The sequence below is a fragment of the Ranitomeya imitator genome, chromosome 6 (genome assembly GCF_032444005.1).
Source record: "Ranitomeya imitator isolate aRanImi1 chromosome 6, aRanImi1.pri, whole genome shotgun sequence".
NCBI lineage: Eukaryota > Metazoa > Chordata > Amphibia > Anura > Dendrobatidae > Ranitomeya > Ranitomeya imitator.
Window position 1 is genome coordinate 147,314,332 of NC_091287.1, and position 21,498 is coordinate 147,335,829.

General features: G+C 43.6%; 1 protein-coding gene across 5 annotated transcripts in view; it reads right to left on the reverse strand.

The window, feature by feature from the left end:
• The window catches only part of HECW1 (HECT, C2 and WW domain containing E3 ubiquitin protein ligase 1), a 377,961-nt gene that overhangs the window by 99,652 nt on the left and 256,811 nt on the right, over positions 1-21,498 (reverse strand). For all 5 annotated transcript variants that reach the window (XM_069730190.1, XM_069730187.1, XM_069730186.1 and 2 more), the window contains one exon: positions 2,282-2,357. In XM_069730190.1, the coding sequence (XP_069586291.1) occupies positions 2,282-2,357 (76 nt within the window). The remainder of the gene's footprint in view (positions 1-2,281; positions 2,358-21,498) is intronic.

The window sequence follows — 21,498 nt, forward strand, 5'->3', positions numbered from 1 at the left end:
GGTGGATATTGTGTCAACTAGGTGATGTACTATATTCCCAGTATAAAAGACACATGGCCACAAACTCAAAAAGTCACACTCCAAACTCCACTATGGTGAAGAACAAAGAGCTGTCGAAGGACACCAGAAACAAAATTTTAGTCCTGCACCAGGCTGGGAAGACTGAATCTGTAATAGGCAAGCAGCTTGGTGTGATGAAATCAACTGTGGGAGCAATAATAAGAAAATGGAAGACATATAAGACCACTGTTAATTTCTATTGATCTGGGGTTCAACGCAAGATCTCAGCCCGTGGGGTCGAAATGATCACAAGAATGGTGAGCAAAAATCCCAGAACCACTCGGGGGACCTAGTGAATGACCTGCATAGAGCTGGGACTACCGTAACAAAGGCTACCATCAGTAACACACCACGCCGCCAGGGACTCACATCCTGCAGTACCTGACGTGTCCCCCTGCTTAAGCTCGTACATGTCCGGGCCCATCTGAAGTTTGCTAGAGAGCATTTGAATTATCCAGAAGAGTATTGGGAGAATGTCATATGGTCTTATGAAATCAAAGTAGAATTGTTTGGTAGAAACAAAACTTGAAGTGTTTGGACGAGATAGAATGCTGAGTTGCATCCAAAGAACACCATACCTACTGTGAAGCATGGGGGTGGCAACATTAAGCTTTGGGGCTGTTTCTCTGCAAAGGGAACAGGACGGCTGATCCAGGTACATGAAAGAATGATTAGGGCCATGTATTGTGAGATTTTGAGTGCAAACCTCCTTCCATCGGCAAGGGCATTGAAGCAGAAAAGTGGATGGGTCTTTCAGCATGATAATGATCCCAAGCACACTGCCAAGGCAACAAAGGAGTGGATTCGTAAGAAGCATATGAAGATCCTGGAGTGGCCAAGCCAGTCTCCAGATTTCAACCCCATAGAAAACCTTTGGAGGGAGTTGAAAGTCCGTGTTGCCCAGCGACAGGCCCAAAATATCACTGCTCTAGAGGAGAATTGGGCAAACATACCACCAACAGTGTGTGCCAATCTTGTGAAGATTTACAGAAAACGTTTGAACTCTGTCATTGACAACAAATGATATATAACAAAATATTGAGATGAACTTTTGTTAATGACCAAATACTTATTTTCCACCATAATTTGCAAATTAAATCTTGCCAAATCAGACATGGTGATTTTCTGGATTTGGAGAACTTGCACAATTGGTGGCTGACTAAATCCTTTTTTTTCCTCATTGTATATTTAGTCATTATGCCATGCTATGCGATGCATGTAAATGTGTGCTGTTTAATGCTGTTTTCAATGCATATTTATATATGAAGCCATGTTTATTTGCTGTATGGTGCTTTTAAAGCTGTAGGGGCAGCACGGTGGCTCAGTGGTCAGCACTGTTTATTTGCAGCACTGGGGTCCTGGGTTCAAATCCCACCAGGGACAACATGTGCAAGGAGTTTGTACGTTCTCCCCGTGTTTGCATGGGTTTCCTCCAGGTACTCGGGTTTCCTCCCATACTCCAAAGACATACTGATAGGGAAGTTAGATGGGGAGTCCAAATGGGGACAGTGGAAAGGTCTGCTATATAACATAATACAATATAATATAGTGATCCTGAGACCAAGCACGGCTCCGAAAATCCACCACCTAAGCCATGTTGTATTCTATACTACTGTTGCAATTCAGAGAGCATTGTTGTGGCCCTGGAGATTACAAGTGATCGTGGAGCACGTCTGGTCTATTGCTTCAATTTGGGTGAGTACAAGCTGAGACGCTATTGGATTAGAGTGTTGCATATATCAGTGATCGAGCCTGCCTTCTACCTGTGAGCCGCATTAAAGGACTGTTGCTGTTGGTAAGAGCCAAGCTCTATGACTCAGCTCAGACGTGTAACCGACAAGCTCTTTGCCTACATACCATGTGCAACTGCCAAGATTGTTCTCTCATTTTCAGACTGCTGTAACCTATACCCTAGTTGCCACCCCTGTAAAAAAAAATGCCGGTTCCAGTTATACCCTACTGCCTCATACTCATCTGTTCTTTCTACAAGGAACAAGAATATATGTTTGGCTGCACTGAGTTTGGATCATTAGGACAATAATCTGATGTATATGGCTGGACTGCCAGTAAGCAGCTCCTACTATTTTATAATCATTAACAAATATATAAACGGACACATACATAACCATTGCTCTGATTAACATAGTATCATCGTTATATCACTCAATGCACAGACAATTTCACAATTAGCACAGCATGAAGTACAATATCAAAAGTTTACCTGATAATGTAAAACTGATGAGCCTGCGGCTGCCTTGGCTGTGCGATGCATCTTCGCTGTTAATGCTTTTAAAGATCTATAACGAAAAGATGGTGTGAGATTGGTGTCGATAACATATTAGGTTCCATTAGTGCTATCCCTCTAGACTCCATCAATATGGATTGATAGCACTGTACCATACTCTGCCATTAGCTGAGGCAAGGCTTGAATTTCTGATGCTTCTACATTCTACCGGAATGCTTTATAACTGTGATTTCTTACTTATATATCTGCTTGCAGACTCACAAACCATTAGTTATATGCACACAAGCAAAGCATTCAGATTATGATTTAGCTCAGTATGTTTAGTGTAATGATATACCTCTTCACATAACACCCAAACCTAGAAATATGCAGAGAAAGTGGCCATGTTCCTGCCTTAGCGAGCTTGTGCGGAATATCATCAGGCTGTCGTTTTCATAGCCTTTTATTTACTTAGTTTAGCATGAGTACCAGAAATACATGGCTGCTTCCTTCCAAAATAACGTTGTACCTATCCACAGGCTGTGTGTGGAACCACAGCTTGCCCCCATTCACTTCAATAGAACAGATACACAATACCAGACAAGATCCATAGACAGATCTAGAGCCATGTAAGTTTGTATACAGTCATGAGAAAAAAATAAGTACACCCCCTTTGAATTGTATGGTTATTCTGTACATATCAGGAAATAAAAATAAAAAAAATCTAATATCTTAAAATTAGGCAAATACAACCTTAGATTGACAACAACACATGATAAACTACACAGTGTCATTATTTATTTACCAAAAACTTGGACAAAATGTAAAATCAGTGTATGAAAAAATGGTAAACCCTTGCTGATTCTTATAGAAATTAAGAGGGTAAGTAGCAACCAGATGCTACTAAACAAGTGTGTTTGAATAATTGTTCATTGGCAAGTGTGTTGTGAATTCTGTGGCCAAGCTCCCTCCTGTGGTCGAGAGTGGTACTTCGGCTGGTTCTGTCTATGAGCTTCCTTTGGTGGATGAGAGTGGTACTGCGGCTTCTGAGTTTCCTTCCTCAGGTGATGAGGTTAAGTCGTTAGGTGCTGCTCTATTTAACTCCACCTGGTGCTTTGATCCTGGCCTCCAGTCAATGTTCTAGTATTGGTCTTGCTTCCTCCTGGATCGTTCCTGTGGCCTGTCTATCCTGCATAAGCTAAGTTTTTGCTTGTGTTATTTTTGCTTGCTATTTTTTCTGTCCAGCTTGCTTTATTGGTTTTTCTTGCTTGCTGGAAGCTCTGAGACGCAGAGGGAGCACCTCCGTACCGTTAGTCGGTGCGGAGGGTCTTTTTGCCCCTCTGCGTGGTTGTTTGTAGGTTTTTGTGTTGACCGCAAAGCTATCTTTCCTATCCTCGGTCTATTCAGTAAGTCGGGCCTCACTTTGCTAAATCTATTTCATCTCTGTGTTTGTATTTTCATCTTACTCACAGTCATTATATGTGGGGGCTGCCTTTTCCTTTGGGGAATTTCTCTGAGGCAAGGTAGGCTTATTTTTCTATCTTCAGGCTAGTTAGTTTCTCAGGCTGTGCCGAGTTGCATAGGGAGCGTTAGGCGCAATCCACGGCTACCTCTAGTGTGGTGTGTTAGGATTAGGGATTGCGGTCAGCAGAGTTCCCACGTCTCAGAGCTCGTCCTTTGTTTTTGGTAATTGTCAGGTCACTTTGTGTGCTCTGAACTTCAATGTCCATTGTGGTTCTGAATTACCTGATCACAACACAAGTGTGAGCATTTCTATAAAAGCAGAAGTTTTGGCAGGTGCTGGTCTACAGCATTCAGGTGTGTGTTAACACAATGCAGAGGAGGAAGTACATCAACAATGATCTCAGAGAAGCAATTTATGTTGTCCATCAATCTGGGAAGGGTTAGAAGGTAATTTCCAAACAATTTAGAGTGCATCATTCTACAGCAAGAAAGAATGTTAGACCATGCAATGTTTAGAGAAACTAATGATTTTAGCATGTTGATTGTTATCTTTACAAATATAGCTTGTTTGGAAGGTTGCCAGGAGAATGCCTCTTATTCCTAAAAAAAAAAACATGGCAGCATGGCTATAATTTGCAAACTTACCCCTGAACAAGTTACAAGACCTTCAGAACAATGTCCTTTGGATAGATGAGACGAGGCAAAAACCAAACACAGCATGTCGGCTACCTTGCCGTAGTAGAGTCAACCATGAACTCCACCGCATAGCAAGTAAGCTAGAGAAATATGTGAGGTCATCTATTCAAAAGCTAAAGCTTGTCTGAGATTGAGTCATGCACCTGAAAAAGATAGGGTTGAAATGGGCGCAGCTACAGTAGGCCTGGACATGACAGGGGTTTGAAAGTAGTAGGCTGGGTAAGGGCTAACTACTAGTCTTGCAAGTACACCATAGGCGGTCAGTTAGAGGAGGTGGGTCAGAGGTCAGGCTACATGGGGTGGTTTTGAGCCAGAATTGGTTAGTTATGTTATTTGGGTGGAGTATCTCAGGGAACCTTATATGAAGAAGAGGATCCTTGGACTGCAACTACCATTCAAGACACAGGACCAGGAACATCCCGCCCACCTGCCCTTCTCTTAAGTTTGGTAGGTAATGGCCAAACTCCGGTGGGTGTGGGATTGTTGTGTTACACTATATTTATGTGAGGAGGTCCCATCCATGGTCCCATCGGATGTATGGTGAACCCTCATTATTGTGTGTGGATAGTTCCAGCTGGGATGGTTCTCGAGGAACAGAAAGTTGTTGTTTGGGCAGTACCATGATGGTTTATCAACCCCGAGTTGGAGTAGTGCGACTGTGGATTGTTGTGTTCAGCACTGTCCAGTGTTGGTGGTCCAACCAGGATCTCCTCAGAAAATGAATGGTGTTTTATTCTTAGGCTACTTTCACACTAGTGTCGGAATCTCCCCGTCGCAATGCGTCGGGCAGAGATTCCGACGCTAGCGTTTAACGCACTGCACAACGGAGGCAGCGGATGCATTTCTCCGGCGCATCCGCTGCCCCATTGTGAGGTGCGGGGAGGTGGGGGCGGAGTTCCGGCCGCACATGCGCGGTCGGAAAAAGCGGTCCGTCAGAAGCAAAAAACGTTACATGTAGCGTTTTTTGCTCCCGACGGTCCGCCAAAGCACGACGCATCCGTCGCATGACGGATGCGACGTGTGGCAATCCGTCGCAATGCGTCGTCAATACAAGTCTATGGGGAAAAAACGCATCCTGCAAGCACTTTTGCAGGATGCGTTTTTTCTGCAAAACGACGCATTGTGACGGATTGCAGTTAACGCTAGTGTGAAAGTAGCCCTATTCATATACTTGTCTTTAATAAAGGCTGCTGTGGCCAGATATATTCCATCGTCACTCAGCGTTATGTTGTTATTTAATAATGACAGACATTTTCAAAACCCTAGGCATGATCCCAAGCACAACAGCAATTCTACATCAGAATGGCTGAAAATGAAAAGAAAATGAATTGAAATGATGTGTGAGAACTTAAGAGGACTGTGCATAAACCAGTGCCCACAAACCTCAATGAACTTAAAGGGGTGGTCTGAAGGCAAAGTCATTTTGCTTCTAACTCCCTATCTATTTAGTCCCACAATATAAAGGGAATATTTAAAGCAAGCATATTAGAAAATAGCTTGGATTATGGGACTAAATAGATAGAGAGTTAGTAGCAAAATTAATTTGTCTTCAGACCACTCCTTTTAGCAACTTGTACAGAAGACTGGGCCACAGTTGCTGTAGAACCAGTCAGTCTTACACATCAGATTTTTTCTCATGTTTTTGTCAGTGTACTAGGCCCATTTATGGATCAGTTTGTAGAATCCTTGTATCATTCCTTTTTCTTGTATGAAGAAAAACATTTCTTAGCATCTCCTACCCATCTCCTACCTCTATGGGAGGTGGAGCCGCATATTCATTACTGTAATGAGCGGTACCATGTGACCGCTCAATACAGGAAGAATCTGCAAAGCTGGAAGAAGCAGGGACCTGCAGGGACCGCGCCAGCAGTAGGTGAGTATACGGGGAGGGGAGTGCTGCGCTGCGCGATATTTACCGCTCCTCGTTCCGATGCGGCTCCGTCTTCAGCGTCCTCTGGCCGTGACGCTCAGGTCAGAGGGCGCGGTGACGTGGTCAGTGCGCGCCCTCTGCTGAACGTCAGTGCTGAAGACAGAGCCGCACCGAGACGAGGAGCAGGTAACTATTGAAAGTGCCAGGGGTCCTGAGCGAAGAGAGGTGAGTATGTGATTTTTTTTTTTTATGGCAGCAAAAGCATATGGGGCAAGTGGCTGTACGGAGCATCTTATGGGCCATAAAGCTTGTGCAGCACTATATGGGGCAAGTGACTGTACGGAGCATCTTCTGGGGCCATAACGCTTGGGCAGCACTATAAGGGGCAAGTGACTGTACGGAGCATCTTATGGGGACATAACACTTGTGCAGCACTATATGGGGCAAGTGACTGAATGGAGCATCTTATGGGGCCATAACGCTTGTGCAGCACTATATGGGGCAAGTGACTGTACGGAGCATCTTATGGGACCATAACGCTTGTGCAGCACTATATGGGGCAAGTGACTGTACGGAGCATCTTATGGGGCCATAACGCTTGTGCAGCACTATATGGTGCAAGTGACTGTACGGAGCATCTTCTGGGGCCATAACACTTGTGCAGCGCTATATGGGGCAAGTGACTGAATGGAGCATCTTATGGGGCCATAACGCTTGTGCAGCACTATATGGGGCAAGTGACTGTACGGATGATCTTATGGGCCATAACGCTTGTGCAGCACTATATGGGGCAAGTGACTGTATGGAGCATCTTATGGGCCATAACGCTGGTGCAGCACTATATGGGGCAAGTGACTGTACGGAGCATCTTATGGGGCCATAACGCTGGTGCAGCACTATATGGGGCAAGTGACTGTACGGAGCATCTTATGGGGCCATAACACTTGTGCAGCACTATATGGGGCAAGTGATTGTATGGAGCATCTTATGGGGCCATAACGCTTGTGCAGCACTATATGGGGCAAGTGACTGTACGGAGCTTCTTATGGGGCCATAACGCTTGTGCAGCACTATATGGTGCAAGTGACTCTAAGGAGCATCTTATGGGGCCATAACGCTTGTGCAGCACTATATGGGGCAAGTGACTGTACGGAGCATCTTATGGGGCCATAACGCTCGTGCAGCACTATATGGGGCAAGTGACTGTACGGAGCATCTTATGGGGCCATAACGCTTGTGCAGCACTATATGGGGCAAGTGACTGTACGGAGCATCTTATGGGGCCATAACGCTTGTGCAGCGTTATATGGGGCAAGTGACTGTACGGAGCATCTTATGGGGCCATAACGCTTGTGCAGCGTTATATGGGGCAAGTGACTGTACGGAGCATCTTATGGGGCCATAACGCTTATGCAGCGTTATATGGGGCAAGTGACTGTACGGAGCATCTATGGGGCCATAACGCTTGTGCAGCACTATATGGGGGAAGTGACTGTATGGAGCATCTTATGGGGCCATAACGCTTGTGCAGCATTATATGGGGCAAGTGACTGTATGGAGCATCTTATGGGGCCATAACGCTTATGCAGCGTTATATGGGGCAAGTGACTGTACGGAGCATCTATGGGGCCATAACGCTTGTGCAGCACTATATGGGGGAAGTGACTGTATGGAGCATCTTATGGGGCCATAACGTTTGTGCAGCACTATATGGGGCAAGTGACTGTATGGAGCATTTTATGGGGCCATAACGCTTGTGCAGCATTATATGGGGCAAGTGACTGTATGGAGCATCTTATGGGGCCATAACGCTTATGCAGCGTTATATGGGGCAAGTGACTGTACGGAGCATCTATGGGGCCATAACGCTTGTGCAGCACTATATGGGGGAAGTGACTGTATGGAGCATCTTATGGGGCCATAACGTTTGTGCAGCACTATATGGGGCAAGTGACTGTATGGAGCATCTTATGGGGCCATAACGCTTGTGCAGCATTATATGGGGCAAGTGACTGTATGGAGCATCTTATGGGGCCATAACGTTTGTGCAGCACTATATAGGGCAAATATCTCTATGGAGCATCTTATGGGGCCCTTATTACCCTTTATGCAGGATTATATGGGGCATATTTTAATATGGAGCATCTAATGGGGCTCACCACACTTTATGGAGCATTATATGGGGCTCCTGATTCAATATGGATATTCAAAAACACTTAACCTACTGATGTCTCAATTAATTTTACTTTTATTGGTATCTATTTTTACTTTTGAAATTTACCGGTAGCTGCTGCATTTCCCACCCTAGGCTTATATTCGAGTCATTAAGTTTTCCCAGTTTTTTGTGGCAAAATTAGGGGGGTCGGCTTATACTCGGGTCGGCTTATACTCGACTATATATAATTATTTTTTTTTTATTTTGATAGACCAGACTTTTACAGACGTGGTGATACCAAATATGTTCATTTTTTTACAATTTTTCAAATGTATTTATTTTTAATGAGGGGAAAGAGGAGAGATTCAAATTTTTATATATTTTTTAAATAAATGTAAACTTTTTACGTTTTTTATTCTATTGTTGAATTAAAAAGAGTAATCATCATTTCAATTGTTATTTTATAAAACAATAGTACATATGGAAATAAGAAAATTTGGAATATATCTTGTAAGAGTAATTTGCCTCTTTCTCTGCCAGGGCTGATCATTCATTCTCAAAATTCTCAATTCGTCAATTCGGTTACACATATATGCTGCAATGCCATAGTATATCGTGAATATCTCCTATGGAGCTCAGCTTACAAAGGAGCTTCACTGGAGTACCAAGATGACAGTAACACCCTAGCTGCTATTGTAACCTATCAGTACCCCACAATCACATCATGGGGGCAAATGGGAACCAGTATGTGTGAGCACCAGTGCACCTTCCATTTAAATGCCGCTGTCACAGAAAATGGCGTTTAAATGTTTAACAGCAGCAATCGGAGCTCAGCTCTGGCCGCTGCTGTTAGACACATGTAATTTAGAGGGTATCTGCCGCGGGTGGATTGAGGTCAGCTCCTGAGTCCTCTCCACACAAGATCACCCTGCAATCACTAATGGATAAATAATGGCATGCTGTAACTTGTCATGTGTTGCATCAGAAGTTGTAGTTGCCTAATTTTGAGATCTTCTAAGAAGCAGATTTATTCCATTAAGTCCTGATACATAAAACCATAGAATTCACAGGGGGGCGTACTTACTTTTTCTCATGACCGTATGCAGCTCTAATACACATGGTTTATGTCCCACTCGCCAGCACACAGTAGATGTTTTCATTGCCTTGAAATCTGTTTCTGGCAGTCACTTGGATATTTCTGCTGGTGTTTATATAGATATGAGTGAATTGAAATAATCCTGTTTGTTGTACTCATATTAATACATTCACGGCATATCTTGGATGAGCACGGCGGATACAAATCGTCAGTTTGGCACAGAGGCCTTCGGATATTTTAGGCAGCTGTCAAAATAATTATGAAACACTTTGAGCTTTACAATCATATTTACAGGGCACTTGCTCTTCATCTCAGATATACCAACATTTGCTTCTGCTCCATTTGTGCTGACATCCAAACCTGAGGATGTCGCCCCCCGTGTAAACATGCGGTGCCGTAACTTGTTAGCAAACTTAGTAATGAAGGACTCGTTCCATCACTGCTCATTTCCAAAACTTTGCTCTGATTATCAGAACACAATATTAATATACGGTACCTCAAAGTATAAAAACCTTATGTATTGATCAGAGGTATGACCTATAACGGTTTTACTAGTTAGTTATAGTGCACATTAAACGTTCCATTTTATCAGATGTGATCAGAAATCATTCTGCTCTTGTTCATAATCACTGGCAGGTTAAGGCCATGTTCACACCACATTTCATGGCCTTGATGTAAAGGGAATCTGTCATTAGGATTAACCTTTAAAAACCACCTATATGGGTATGCAGGTCATAGGAAGCTGAATAAAATATGTATTATTCCAGAGAAAACCATGTTTTTCTTATATGTAAATGAGCTGTTCAGGACTATGGGCCGGACACAGATTTGCATGAGGATCTGCCTCCAGAGATTAGTTTTAATAAATGGGGGAGTTATCAATGTGATATGTAACGGCCGCTCTCTGCTGTTCTGATCTCAATGCAGAGCTGAGTGTGATTATAACTAATACAGCACAGCAATAAAGGAACCTGTCATTTAAAATAATATTATTAAACTGCAGATATGGAGTTAACCTGCAGGTTAATGGTATTCTAACCCCATGTTGCTGCTACCCTGAAAAGCACACTGCCCTTGAGAAATGAACTTTATCCCCCCCCGGAGTTTTACTCTTCCAGTCTTGATGGCGCGGCCTGCACAGTTTCAGTCACTGCTCGGTGCATAGAAAGCGATGACTGTAAGTATGCCCCCTGCACTGACTGACAGCTGGATCTGCATTAGAGCCGTCCTGTCAGTATGATAAGCAGTGATGCTGATAAGGATGTTACCCTTAGAGCATACTCATAAAATACTTCATAACAGCTCAGTAGGGTCTGAGTCAGAAAGAGTGGCATACAGTATATTCAAAACAAATATTGAGGAGCAGTTCATAAATTAAAGAACATTATTGATCAGTTTTTTCATTGGGAGTGAGGCATGGAGAAGCCACAAAGACCTACTTTCAACTAGTCATCCAAGATGCATAGTCCCCGGCCGGCTTTACAAAATATGTTTTCTCTGATTGATGCAACGTTTCAGAGTAGAACTTTGAGAGCTGCAATAACACAGCCGATCTCTGATGCATGCGGCCCATGGATCGGTCAGCATGTATGTCCTGTCAGGTCCACTTTAAAGTTTACATAAAAATATATATATACTGATGACAGTCAAAGACTCTCTTTTGGCCTCTGTCATGTGAATGGTATCCTATGGCTATTTTTGGTTCTGCTTCATGATCAGTCTAAGTCTACAGTTTTGCTCATGTGTATTGTACTGGGATGTTTTATAACAACAGAAAATTACTATTGTTCAGCACAGAGGCTGGAAAGGAAGGAGATTAACTGCACTTAGACCAAAAATAGCCAGAAGACTCGCTACACTCATCAGGAGGGCGTTAAACTAGAAGAAGAGGGGACGGGAAGAAAAACATTAGACTCGAACAAAGACGACCCAGGAAAACATACTCAGAAGGGAGGTAAGAACATTTCTAAAACAATCCACAGTGAGGAGATTGGAACAAAACAAAATCCTCTAAACTGCATGCTCGCAAACGCCAGAAGCCTGACAAACAAGATGGAAGAACTAGAAGCAGAAATATCTACAGGTAACTTTGACATAGTGGGAATAACCGAGACATGGTTAGATGAAAGCTATGACTGGGCAGTTAACTTACAGGGTTACAGTCTGTTTAGAAAGGATCGTAAAAATCGGAGAGGAGGAGGGGTTTGTCTCTATGTAAAGTCTTGTCTAAAGTCCACTTTAAGGGAGGATATTAGCGAAGGGAATGAGGATGTCGAGTCCATATGGGTTGAAATTCATGGAGGGAAAAATGGTAACAAAATTCTCATTGGGGTCTGTTACAAACCCCCAAATATAACAGAAAGCATGGAAAGTCTACTTCTAAAGCAGATAGATGAAGCTGCAACCCATAATGAGGTCCTGGTTATGGGGGACTTTAACTACCCGGATATTAACTGGGAAACAGAAACCTGTGAAACCCATAAAGGCAACAGGTTTCTGCTAATAACCAAGAAAAATTATCTCTCACAATTGGTGCAGAATCCAACCAGAGGAGCAGCACTTTTAGACCTAATACTATCTAATAGACCTGACAGAATAACAAATCTGCAGGTGGTTGGGCATTTAGGAAATAGCGACCACAATATTGTGCAGTTTCACCTGTCTTTCACTAGGGGGACTTGTCAGGGAGTCACAAAAACATTGAACTTTAGGAAGGCAAAGTTTGAACAGCTTAGAGATGCCCTTAATCTGGTAGACTGGGACAATATCCTCAGAAATGAGAATACAGATAATAAATGGGAAATGTTTAAGAACATCCTAAATAGGCAGTGTAAGCGGTTTATACCTTGTGGGAATAAAAGGACTAGAAATAGGAAAAACCCAATGTGGCTAAACAAAGAAGTAAGACAGGCAATTAACAGTAAAAAGAAAGCATTTGCACTACTAAAGCAGGATGGCACCATTGAAGCTCTAAAAAACTATAGGGAGAAAAATACTTTATCTAAAAAACTAATTAAAGCTGCCAAAAAGGAAACAGAGAAGCACATTGCTAAGGAGAGTAAAACTAATCCCAAACTGTTCTTCAACTATATCAATAGTAAAAGAATAAAAACTGAAAATGTAGGCCCCTTAAAAAATAGTGAGGAAAGAATGGTTGTAGATGACGAGGAAAAAGCTAACATATTAAACACCTTCTTCTCCACGGTATTCACGGTGGAAAATGAAATGCTAGGTGAAATCCCAAGAAACAATGAAAACCCTATATTAAGGGTCACCAATCTAACCCAAGAAGAGGTGCGAAACCGGCTAAATAAGATTAAAATAGATAAATCTCCGGGTCCGGATGGCATACACCCACGAGTACTAAGAGAACTAAGTAATGTAATAGATAAACCATTATTTCTTATTTTTAGTGACTCTATAGCGACAGGGTCTGTTCCGCAGGACTGGCGCATAGCAAATGTGGTGCCAATATTCAAAAAGGGCTCTAAAAGTGAACCTGGAAATTATAGGCCAGTAAGTCTAACCTCTATTGTTGGTAAAATATTTGAAGGGTTTCTGAGGGATGTTATTCTGGATTATCTCAATGAGAATAACTGTTTAACTCCATATCAGCATGGGTTTATGAGAAATCGCTCCTGTCAAACCAATCTAATCAGTTTTTATGAAGAGGTAAGCTATAGACTGGACCACGGTGAGTCATTGGACGTGGTATATCTCGATTTTTCCAAAGCGTTTGATACCGTGCCGCACAAGAGGTTGGTACACAAAATGAGAATGCTTGGTCTGGGGGAAAATGTGTGTAAATGGGTTAGTAACTGGCTTAGTGATAGAAAGCAGAGGGTGGTTATAAATGGTATAGTCTCTAACTGGGTCGCTGTGACCAGTGGGGTACCGCAGGGGTCAGTATTGGGACCTGTTCTCTTCAACATATTCATTAATGATCTGGTAGAAGGTTTACACAGTAAAATATCGATATTTGCAGATGATACAAAACTATGTAAAGCAGTTAATACAAGAGAAGATAGTATTCTGCTACAGATGGATCTGGATAAGTTGGAAACTTGGGCTGAAAGGTGGCAGATGAGGTTTAACAATGATAAATGTAAGGTTATACACATGGGAAGAAGGAATCAATGTCACCATTACACACTGAATGGGAAACCACTGGGTAAATCTGACAGGGAGAAGGACTTGGGGATCCTAGTTAATGATAAACTTACCTGGAGCAGCCAGTGCCAGGCAGCAGCTGCCAAGGCAAACAGGATCATGGGGTGCATTAAAAGAGGTCTGGATACACATGATGAGAGCATTATACTGCCTCTCTACAAATCCCTAGTTAGACCGCACATGGAGTACTGTGTCCAGTTTTGGGCACCGGTGCTCAGGAAGGATATAATGGAACTAGAGAGAGTACAAAGGAGGGCAACAAAATTAATAAAGGGGATGGGAGAACTACAATACCCAGATAGATTAGCGAAATTAGGATTATTTAGTCTAGAAAAAAGACGACTGAGGGGCGATCTAATAACCATGTATAAGTATATAATGGGACAATACAAATATCTCGCTGAGGATCTGTTTATACCAAGGAAGGTGACGGGCACAAGGGGGCATTCTTTGCGTCTGGAGGAGAGAAGGTTTTTCCACCAACATAGAAGAGGATTCTTTACTGTTAGGGCAGTGAGAATCTGGAATTGCTTGCCTGAGGAGGTGGTGATGGCGAACTCAGTCGAGGGGTTCAAGAGAGGCCTGGATGTCTTCCTGGAGCAGAACAATATTGTATCATACAATTATTAGGTTCTGTAGAAGGACGTAGATCTGGGTATTTATTATGATGGAATATAGGCTGAACTGGATGGACAAATGTCTTTTTTCGGCCTTACTAACTATGTTACTATAGGCCCTGAATCCTGTCCAGTTTACTGTGTGACCTTGGTTTAGGTGATCTGTTCACGTCTCATGAACACCCTGCTCTGCATAAGCTCTTCAGGACATTCTAGTGTATGAAATGCAAGCCTGGCAGTCACCTCAAATCCACACAGAAGACAATCATGGCACTGCTTGGGGTATAACGTTTCAACAATCTAAACCTATCGCTAACAAAATTAAAGTACAGTTTAAATTTGTTTGTTTTTTTAGTTTTACATAAAAAAATAAATAACACTAGAATAAATGTTCCATTCCCTCCAAATCCTCCACATGACTTCTGTGTACCGGTTTTAATTGAGGTGTCATGTCTGGGTTGTTAGTCATGCTGATTCCTTCTTCCCCTTTCATCATATTGATCTTCCTTCTATATAATGGCAGCCAGTCATAGACCAGTGACATAAGGCAGGTTTTACATTAGCGTTTCCCTGATCTGCGGCGGCCTGCGGACTTCCTCCATAAAGCCCCACCCTCGGCCGCACCTCCGCCGCTAGCTCCGCCTACTTCTGCATGCGGCCCGCATGCGGCCTGCGTACCTATCTCTAACATTAGGTACACAGGTCGTGCGGTTGTATGCGGATGCTGCCGCATGCGTCGTTTTGACGATGAGGCGACCAGCGTAGACGCAGCCTGTAGCATTTTTTTTTCCGCATCATCAAAACGACGCATGCGGCACCATCCGCATACAGCCGCACGACCTGCATACCTAATGTTAAAGATAGGTACGCAGGCCGCATGCGGGCTGCATGCAGAAGTAGGTGGAGCTAGCGGCGGAGGTGCGGCCGAGGGCGGGGCTTCACGGAGGAAGTCCGCAGCCCGCCGCAGATCAGGTAAACGCTAGTGTGAAACTAGCCTAACATTTCAGTCACTAATGTATATGCTGCAGAGTCTCAGTGTATTCTATATGATGTATACAGCAGTTGCAGTGTATCCTGTCATGGTTCTGGGATCGAACCCTTTAGCCTGTGCTTTGTGATCAGCGCCTGTCCGACACACCACAGCAGATACACCTTTCCTCTGGGTGTTTAGTTTCTGTTATCCTTGGTTCAGTCTTTTTAGGGTAACAGGTGTTTGCATTTACTCATTTGTCTGCCCTATCACCTTTCGGGTGCGGCTTTATATACTTTCCCCCTGCTGGTATTTCCTGCTGGCGATTGTCTCATTTCGATGTCCTATACTATGGACACTACTGTAGCTTAACCCCTTTAAAACCTTGGGATTTTCCGTTTTTGTGCTTTGCTCCCCATCTGCACAGAGCCATAGTTTTTTTATTTTTCCATCAATATGGTCGTGTGAGAACTTGTTTTTTTTTTAGATGATGTGTGCTTTTGAATTACACTATTGATTTTACCAGGTAGTGTGCTGGAAAATGGGAAAAAAATCCAAGTGCAGTGATATTGCAAAAAAAGTGCAATTCCACGATTGTTTTTTTTTTTTACCATGTTCACTACATGCTAAAACTGACCGGACATTATGATTTTCCAGGTCATTATGAGTTTGCAGATACCAAACATGTATAGATTCTTTTTTGTTTAAGTAGTGAGAAAATAATTCAAATTTTGAAAAAAAAAGCGCCATACTCCAAGACCTGTAGCGTCTCCATTTCTTTTTCAGGATCTTGGGCTGGGTGTGGGCCCTTTGGGATAGTTACAATGTTTTGATAATCTGTTATTGCTTTTTATTGCAATGTTGTGGCAACAAAAAAAACAATTCTGGTGATTTGATTTTTTTTTTCTCGTTACACTGTTTACCAGGGCCGGACTGGGACTAAAATTCAGCCCTGGCATTTGAAGTTACACAGGCCCACTTGTCGCATGGTGACTGTATAATATCTTTGTACACATGTAGGTTACAAGAAGTGAGGGGAGTGTAACACGACTATATAACATATAATAATAGCTGTATCCAGCATTACAGCTCGGTCCTATTTATTGCTTTTAGTTGCAGTACCAAGAAAAGCCGCTACTTTACCTACATACCGTAACTGGATCTCGTAGATAATAAAGGGATTGAGACGACCAAAGGCTATGGAACCTCTTTCTGATGCTCCATAAACTTTGCCTACAGCCACTTTTGGTTCCGCTGCGCAGCATGGGACCAGGTGACTCTGAAGAGCGGTGACATCAGTAACGTCACCGCTCTTCAGATATTCCGGGTCTTGCACTGAGCTCGGCGACTGTGAAGAGCGGTATTGTTACTACTGTCACCAATCTTCAGAGTCGCTGGGTCTCGCCAGGTCTGGGCTAGTAGTGGGGGTTTCTGATAGACACCTCTCCATTACATACACCAGGGATTGATAGCAGCTGGCATTACGCAGCTGACATCAACCCTAAAAATCATTACACATACCAAAATTAAATGCTTTGGTGGCTGGGAAAAGCAGTAGAGTTAGCGCTATTCCCAGGCGCCGGGTGCTAACTACAACTGTCATGATCCTTGCCTCATCAACCTGCGAAGCATTTCTGCTGTATTTACATGCGCTGATCTCAGGCCACTAAACGAGTGTGATCGACAATAGTGAAGTCGTTCGCTTGTTTCCCGGCTTCTTTACACCAACTGAGAAAGAATGAAGGGAACAAAACAATCAGAATTAGATCAATCTGTCCCCATACAGTATCATGTTATCAGCAGCACAACTACAGTTTACACCGGTGATGTGCTATGAGAGCAAGGATTTCTGTTCCCACATAAACAATCCAATCACTCGATGAATAGGCAGCATTTTGCTTGCTTAGTATAATACACCACATAGTCCTCCATATATTATAATGTGCACCTCAGTCCTCCATATAGTATAATACACTCCTCAGTCCTCCATATAGTATAATACACTCCTCAGTCCTCCATATAGTATAATACACTCCTCAGTCATCCATGTAGTATTATACACTCCACATAGTCCTCCATATAGTACAATATACTCCTCATAGACCTCCATATATTAAAATACACTGCAATTCCTCCATATAGTATAATACACTCCTCAGTCCTCCAAATAGTATAATACATTCATCAGTCCTCCAAACAGTATAATACATTCATCATAGTGCTCCATATAGTATAATGCCCCGCCATTGTCATCCGGGGCATTGTCATCCATGTAGTACAATTCACTTCCCATAGTATAATGCACTCCATAGTTCTTCATATAGTATAATGTATTGCCCATAGTCCTCGACACAGTATAATGCAGCCCACATATAGTATAATGATGCCACCCCAGAGTATAATGCAGCCACACCACAGAATATATTGCAGCCCCCTGAGTATAATGTAACCCCCCAGAGAATATAATGCAGCCCCCTCATATAGTATAATGCAGCCCTTGCATATATAATATACGGTAGCCCCCTCATAGAGCATAATGCAGCCCCCAATAGAATATAATGTAGCCCATCGTATGTAATACAGCCCTCCCCCATAGAATGTAATGCAGCCAGCCCCCATAGAATGTAATGCAGCTAGCCCCCCATAGAATGTAATGCAGCCAGCCACCCATAGAATGTTATGCAGCCAGCCCCCATAGAATGTAATGCAGCCAGCCACCCATAGAATGTAATGCAGCCAGCCCCCATACAATGTAATGCAGTCAGACCCCATAGAATGTAATGCAGCCAGCCCCCATAGAATGTAATGCAGCCAGCCACCCATAGAATGTAATGCAGCCAGCCCCCATATAATGTAATGCAGCCAGCCCCCATAGAATGTAATGCAGCCAGCCACCCATAGAATGTAATGCAGCCAGCCCCCATAGAATGTAATACAGAAAAACCCCCATAGAATGCAATGCAGCCAGCCCAAATAGAATGTAATGCAGCACAGCCCCCATAGAATGCAATACAGTAAGCCCCCATGGAATGTAATACAGCACAGTCCCATAGAATGTAATACAGCACAGCCCCCATAGAATGTAATACAGCACAGCCCCCATAGAATGTAATGCAGCACAGCCCCCATAGAATGTAATGCAGCCAGCCCCCATAGAATGTAATGCAGCACAGCCCCCATACAATGCAATGCAGCACAGCCCCCATAGAATGTAATACAGCACAGCCCCCATAGAATGTAATGCAGCACAGCCCCCATAGAATGTAATGCAGCCAGCCCCCATAGAATGTAATGCAGCACAGCACCCATAGAATGTAATGCAGCACAGCCCCCATAGAATGTAATGCAGCACAGCCCCCATAGAATGTAATACAGCACAAACCCCATAGAATGTAATGCAGCACAGCCCCATAGAATGCAATACAGCACAGCCCCCATAGAATGTAATGCACCCCCCAATAGCCCCACAATCCAGTTATCACTCAGTGATATATTTAAAAAAAAAGCACAAAACACTCACCTCTCCTCGTGCCCAGCCCTGCTCCTGGCTCTGGTCTCAGCAGCAGCAGTCTGCCCGGTCACACAGCAGGTGCGTGATGATATGATGTCATTGCACACCCTCAGTGTCAGCACCAGGCAGAGCGGGGAATGATGGGAGAGGGAGCGTCAGCAGACGCTCTCTCCTCCATCATTGCATTCAACTGTACCAGCGTCATAGACACCGGTATAGTTGAATACGGCTGCGCTGGGAGGTGAGTCAGCGGCGGCGTGGGGGTGAGTCTGGGGGGGGGGGGGGGGCGGCCCACGACTGCCCGATGGCCAGTCCGGCCCTGCCGTTTACTCATCAGATTAATTCTTTTTATATTTTGATGAATGGGGTGTTAACAGTGGATCTCGATTCCACCCGTGGCTATTAGGGGCACAAGACAGCTGATCAGAATAGCTATTATGTGCCTAAAACATGCGGGCTCAGTGCTGAAGCCTGCATCAAAGAGGGGGAGGTGACATATGATGTACCTATACATCATAGGTCGTAAATAGATTAAGCCAGGCAGTGATAGACCAGCTAGGGTTCTTTAGCAGGAATATAAAGCACTCTACTGCCTTTCAGGCATCATAGTTCTGAGTTGCCATCATCTAGTGTGGTTAGGGCTATGTCAGCTCAGGCAGGAACCACTAGGAACTGTGGGGTCAGGATCTCCAGTCTGTACAGGAACCAGCAAGGTCAGTTCCAGTTTTAGTGTGTTACCTATTTTCTCAAGTGAGTTACAATACTATCATAACATATTCTATGCAATGTATATAGCGTATTTCCAGTGTATCCTATGATATGGAAATCTGCACTCCCAACAAATCCAGTCTTCACAGATCATTTGAATAAAAGGAAATCTATTTAGAGTAAGAGTTACAATTAAATAGAGATAAAAAGATTTGTATGCAGAGATCTCTATGAATATGAGAGAGAGATTGGACCCATTGCAATGGGGTGCAGTGATTAAAGGACATTTGTCAGAAGAATTTCTCCCCCTAAACTATTTATATCCACATGTCGCTCTTTCAAATACTAGTCCAACAGTACCTTTACATGGCCTCTGTTACGGAGAAATCAACATTTAAAATAATATGCAAATGAATCTGTAGATTTGAAGTCTCTTTCACTCTAGCTCTATTCCCCGCCTCGCTCCGCCTCCTCCTGCTTGACTGATGCCTGTATGCTGTGTGTCTTCAGGCAGGGTGGAGTGACTATACCTGGTGTAATGACCAGAGGTCCGAATAAGATCCAGTGAGCCACAAACCAAGACCAAGGCAGAAATCTCCAACGGTATTTACTCAAAGGCAAAATAATCAAGGTAATATGGAGAATATTAAGGCAGATGCACCCCAAAGATACACTAATTCAGCAGCAACTGAAATCACTGTGCCACTCAAAGGTCTCCTGAGAACTGTGTACTACAACAGACTAGTAAGAAATTTACCTAACAGACAACTAAAAACAGGAACAAGTGTAAATTGAATGTAGTGTTATTAAGGGAGCCTCTGGAATGGCACATTGAGTATAACTTACACAACTCTAATATAAGATACACCTCTAAAGTAACAACTTAACACTCTGAGCAGAGATACCCGGGTATCTATAACTATGGTACCGTATCCTGAGATAGATTTCCTCTCAGGCAGGGATCCGCACAGGCTGTAGCCAGTCCATATCTTCAGCGCCAATAAGTTACAGCAAGCTCCTCTTGTCTTGTCGGCCGATACCGAGCCCAAACGCCGGGGACTTAGTTAGTGGTCTCACGATGTTGTCTCTGCTTCTGTAGCTCCTAGGAATGCTTCCACGACAATCCGTCCATCTCTGTATCAGCCGTCTGTCCAGACTTGTTTCTCCACTCAATGCACAGGGAATCCACAGACTTCCAAATTCGTACTGGGTTCTTAGCAAAGCCTCCGTCTTTTCTTAGATAAAGGGTTAGCTCCTCTCCAGGAAACGTTAGCAACACAAGTCTCTCACAGAGTTAAACAAAAGGTTAGCTCTTCTCCAGGGGAACGTTAGCAACAAAAAGTCTCTCAAAAGCTTCTTTTCCTCCAAAAACACTTGCAGTAAATCCACACAGTCTCTTTTTAAGATCTCACAGCAGCCTCTCCTTTTCTTCCCGCCTTTTCTCTCTCAGCTCTCACTTCCTACTTTCACTTTACACTCGAGACACTAGACCCCACCCCGCAGCACACATTGTCTCTGGGAGGTCTGTCCTCTGCTGCAACAGGCAAAAACCACAGGGTCCTAGTGCCCTCTCAGTGGGACTACAGTTCACCCTCTTACATGCCACCCCACTAGAGGTTGGCGTCCTCGACATACCTTCCCACTCAAATTCATCTTGAGCATATCGCTGAGGCGGTATTCCTGCCGTAGATCGTGTAGTTCTCCTGAGTCCTACATCAACAGGTGCGACCTTAGAGGGAGCTAGAGTCTCTTCCGTGGTCGTGTTAGTGGGCGTAAGTGGAGTTGTCTCCTCCTGCGGCTCGATGTCCTGTGATACAGCGTCAGGACCAAGCAGTTGACCTGATGCACTCTCCTCAACAACATCCTCCATATCCCCAACATTCTCATCACCCGAGGCCAGATCGGTCACAGGGGGCAAATAAGCAGGCGCAGGAGTAAGCACACCATCAAACTCAAG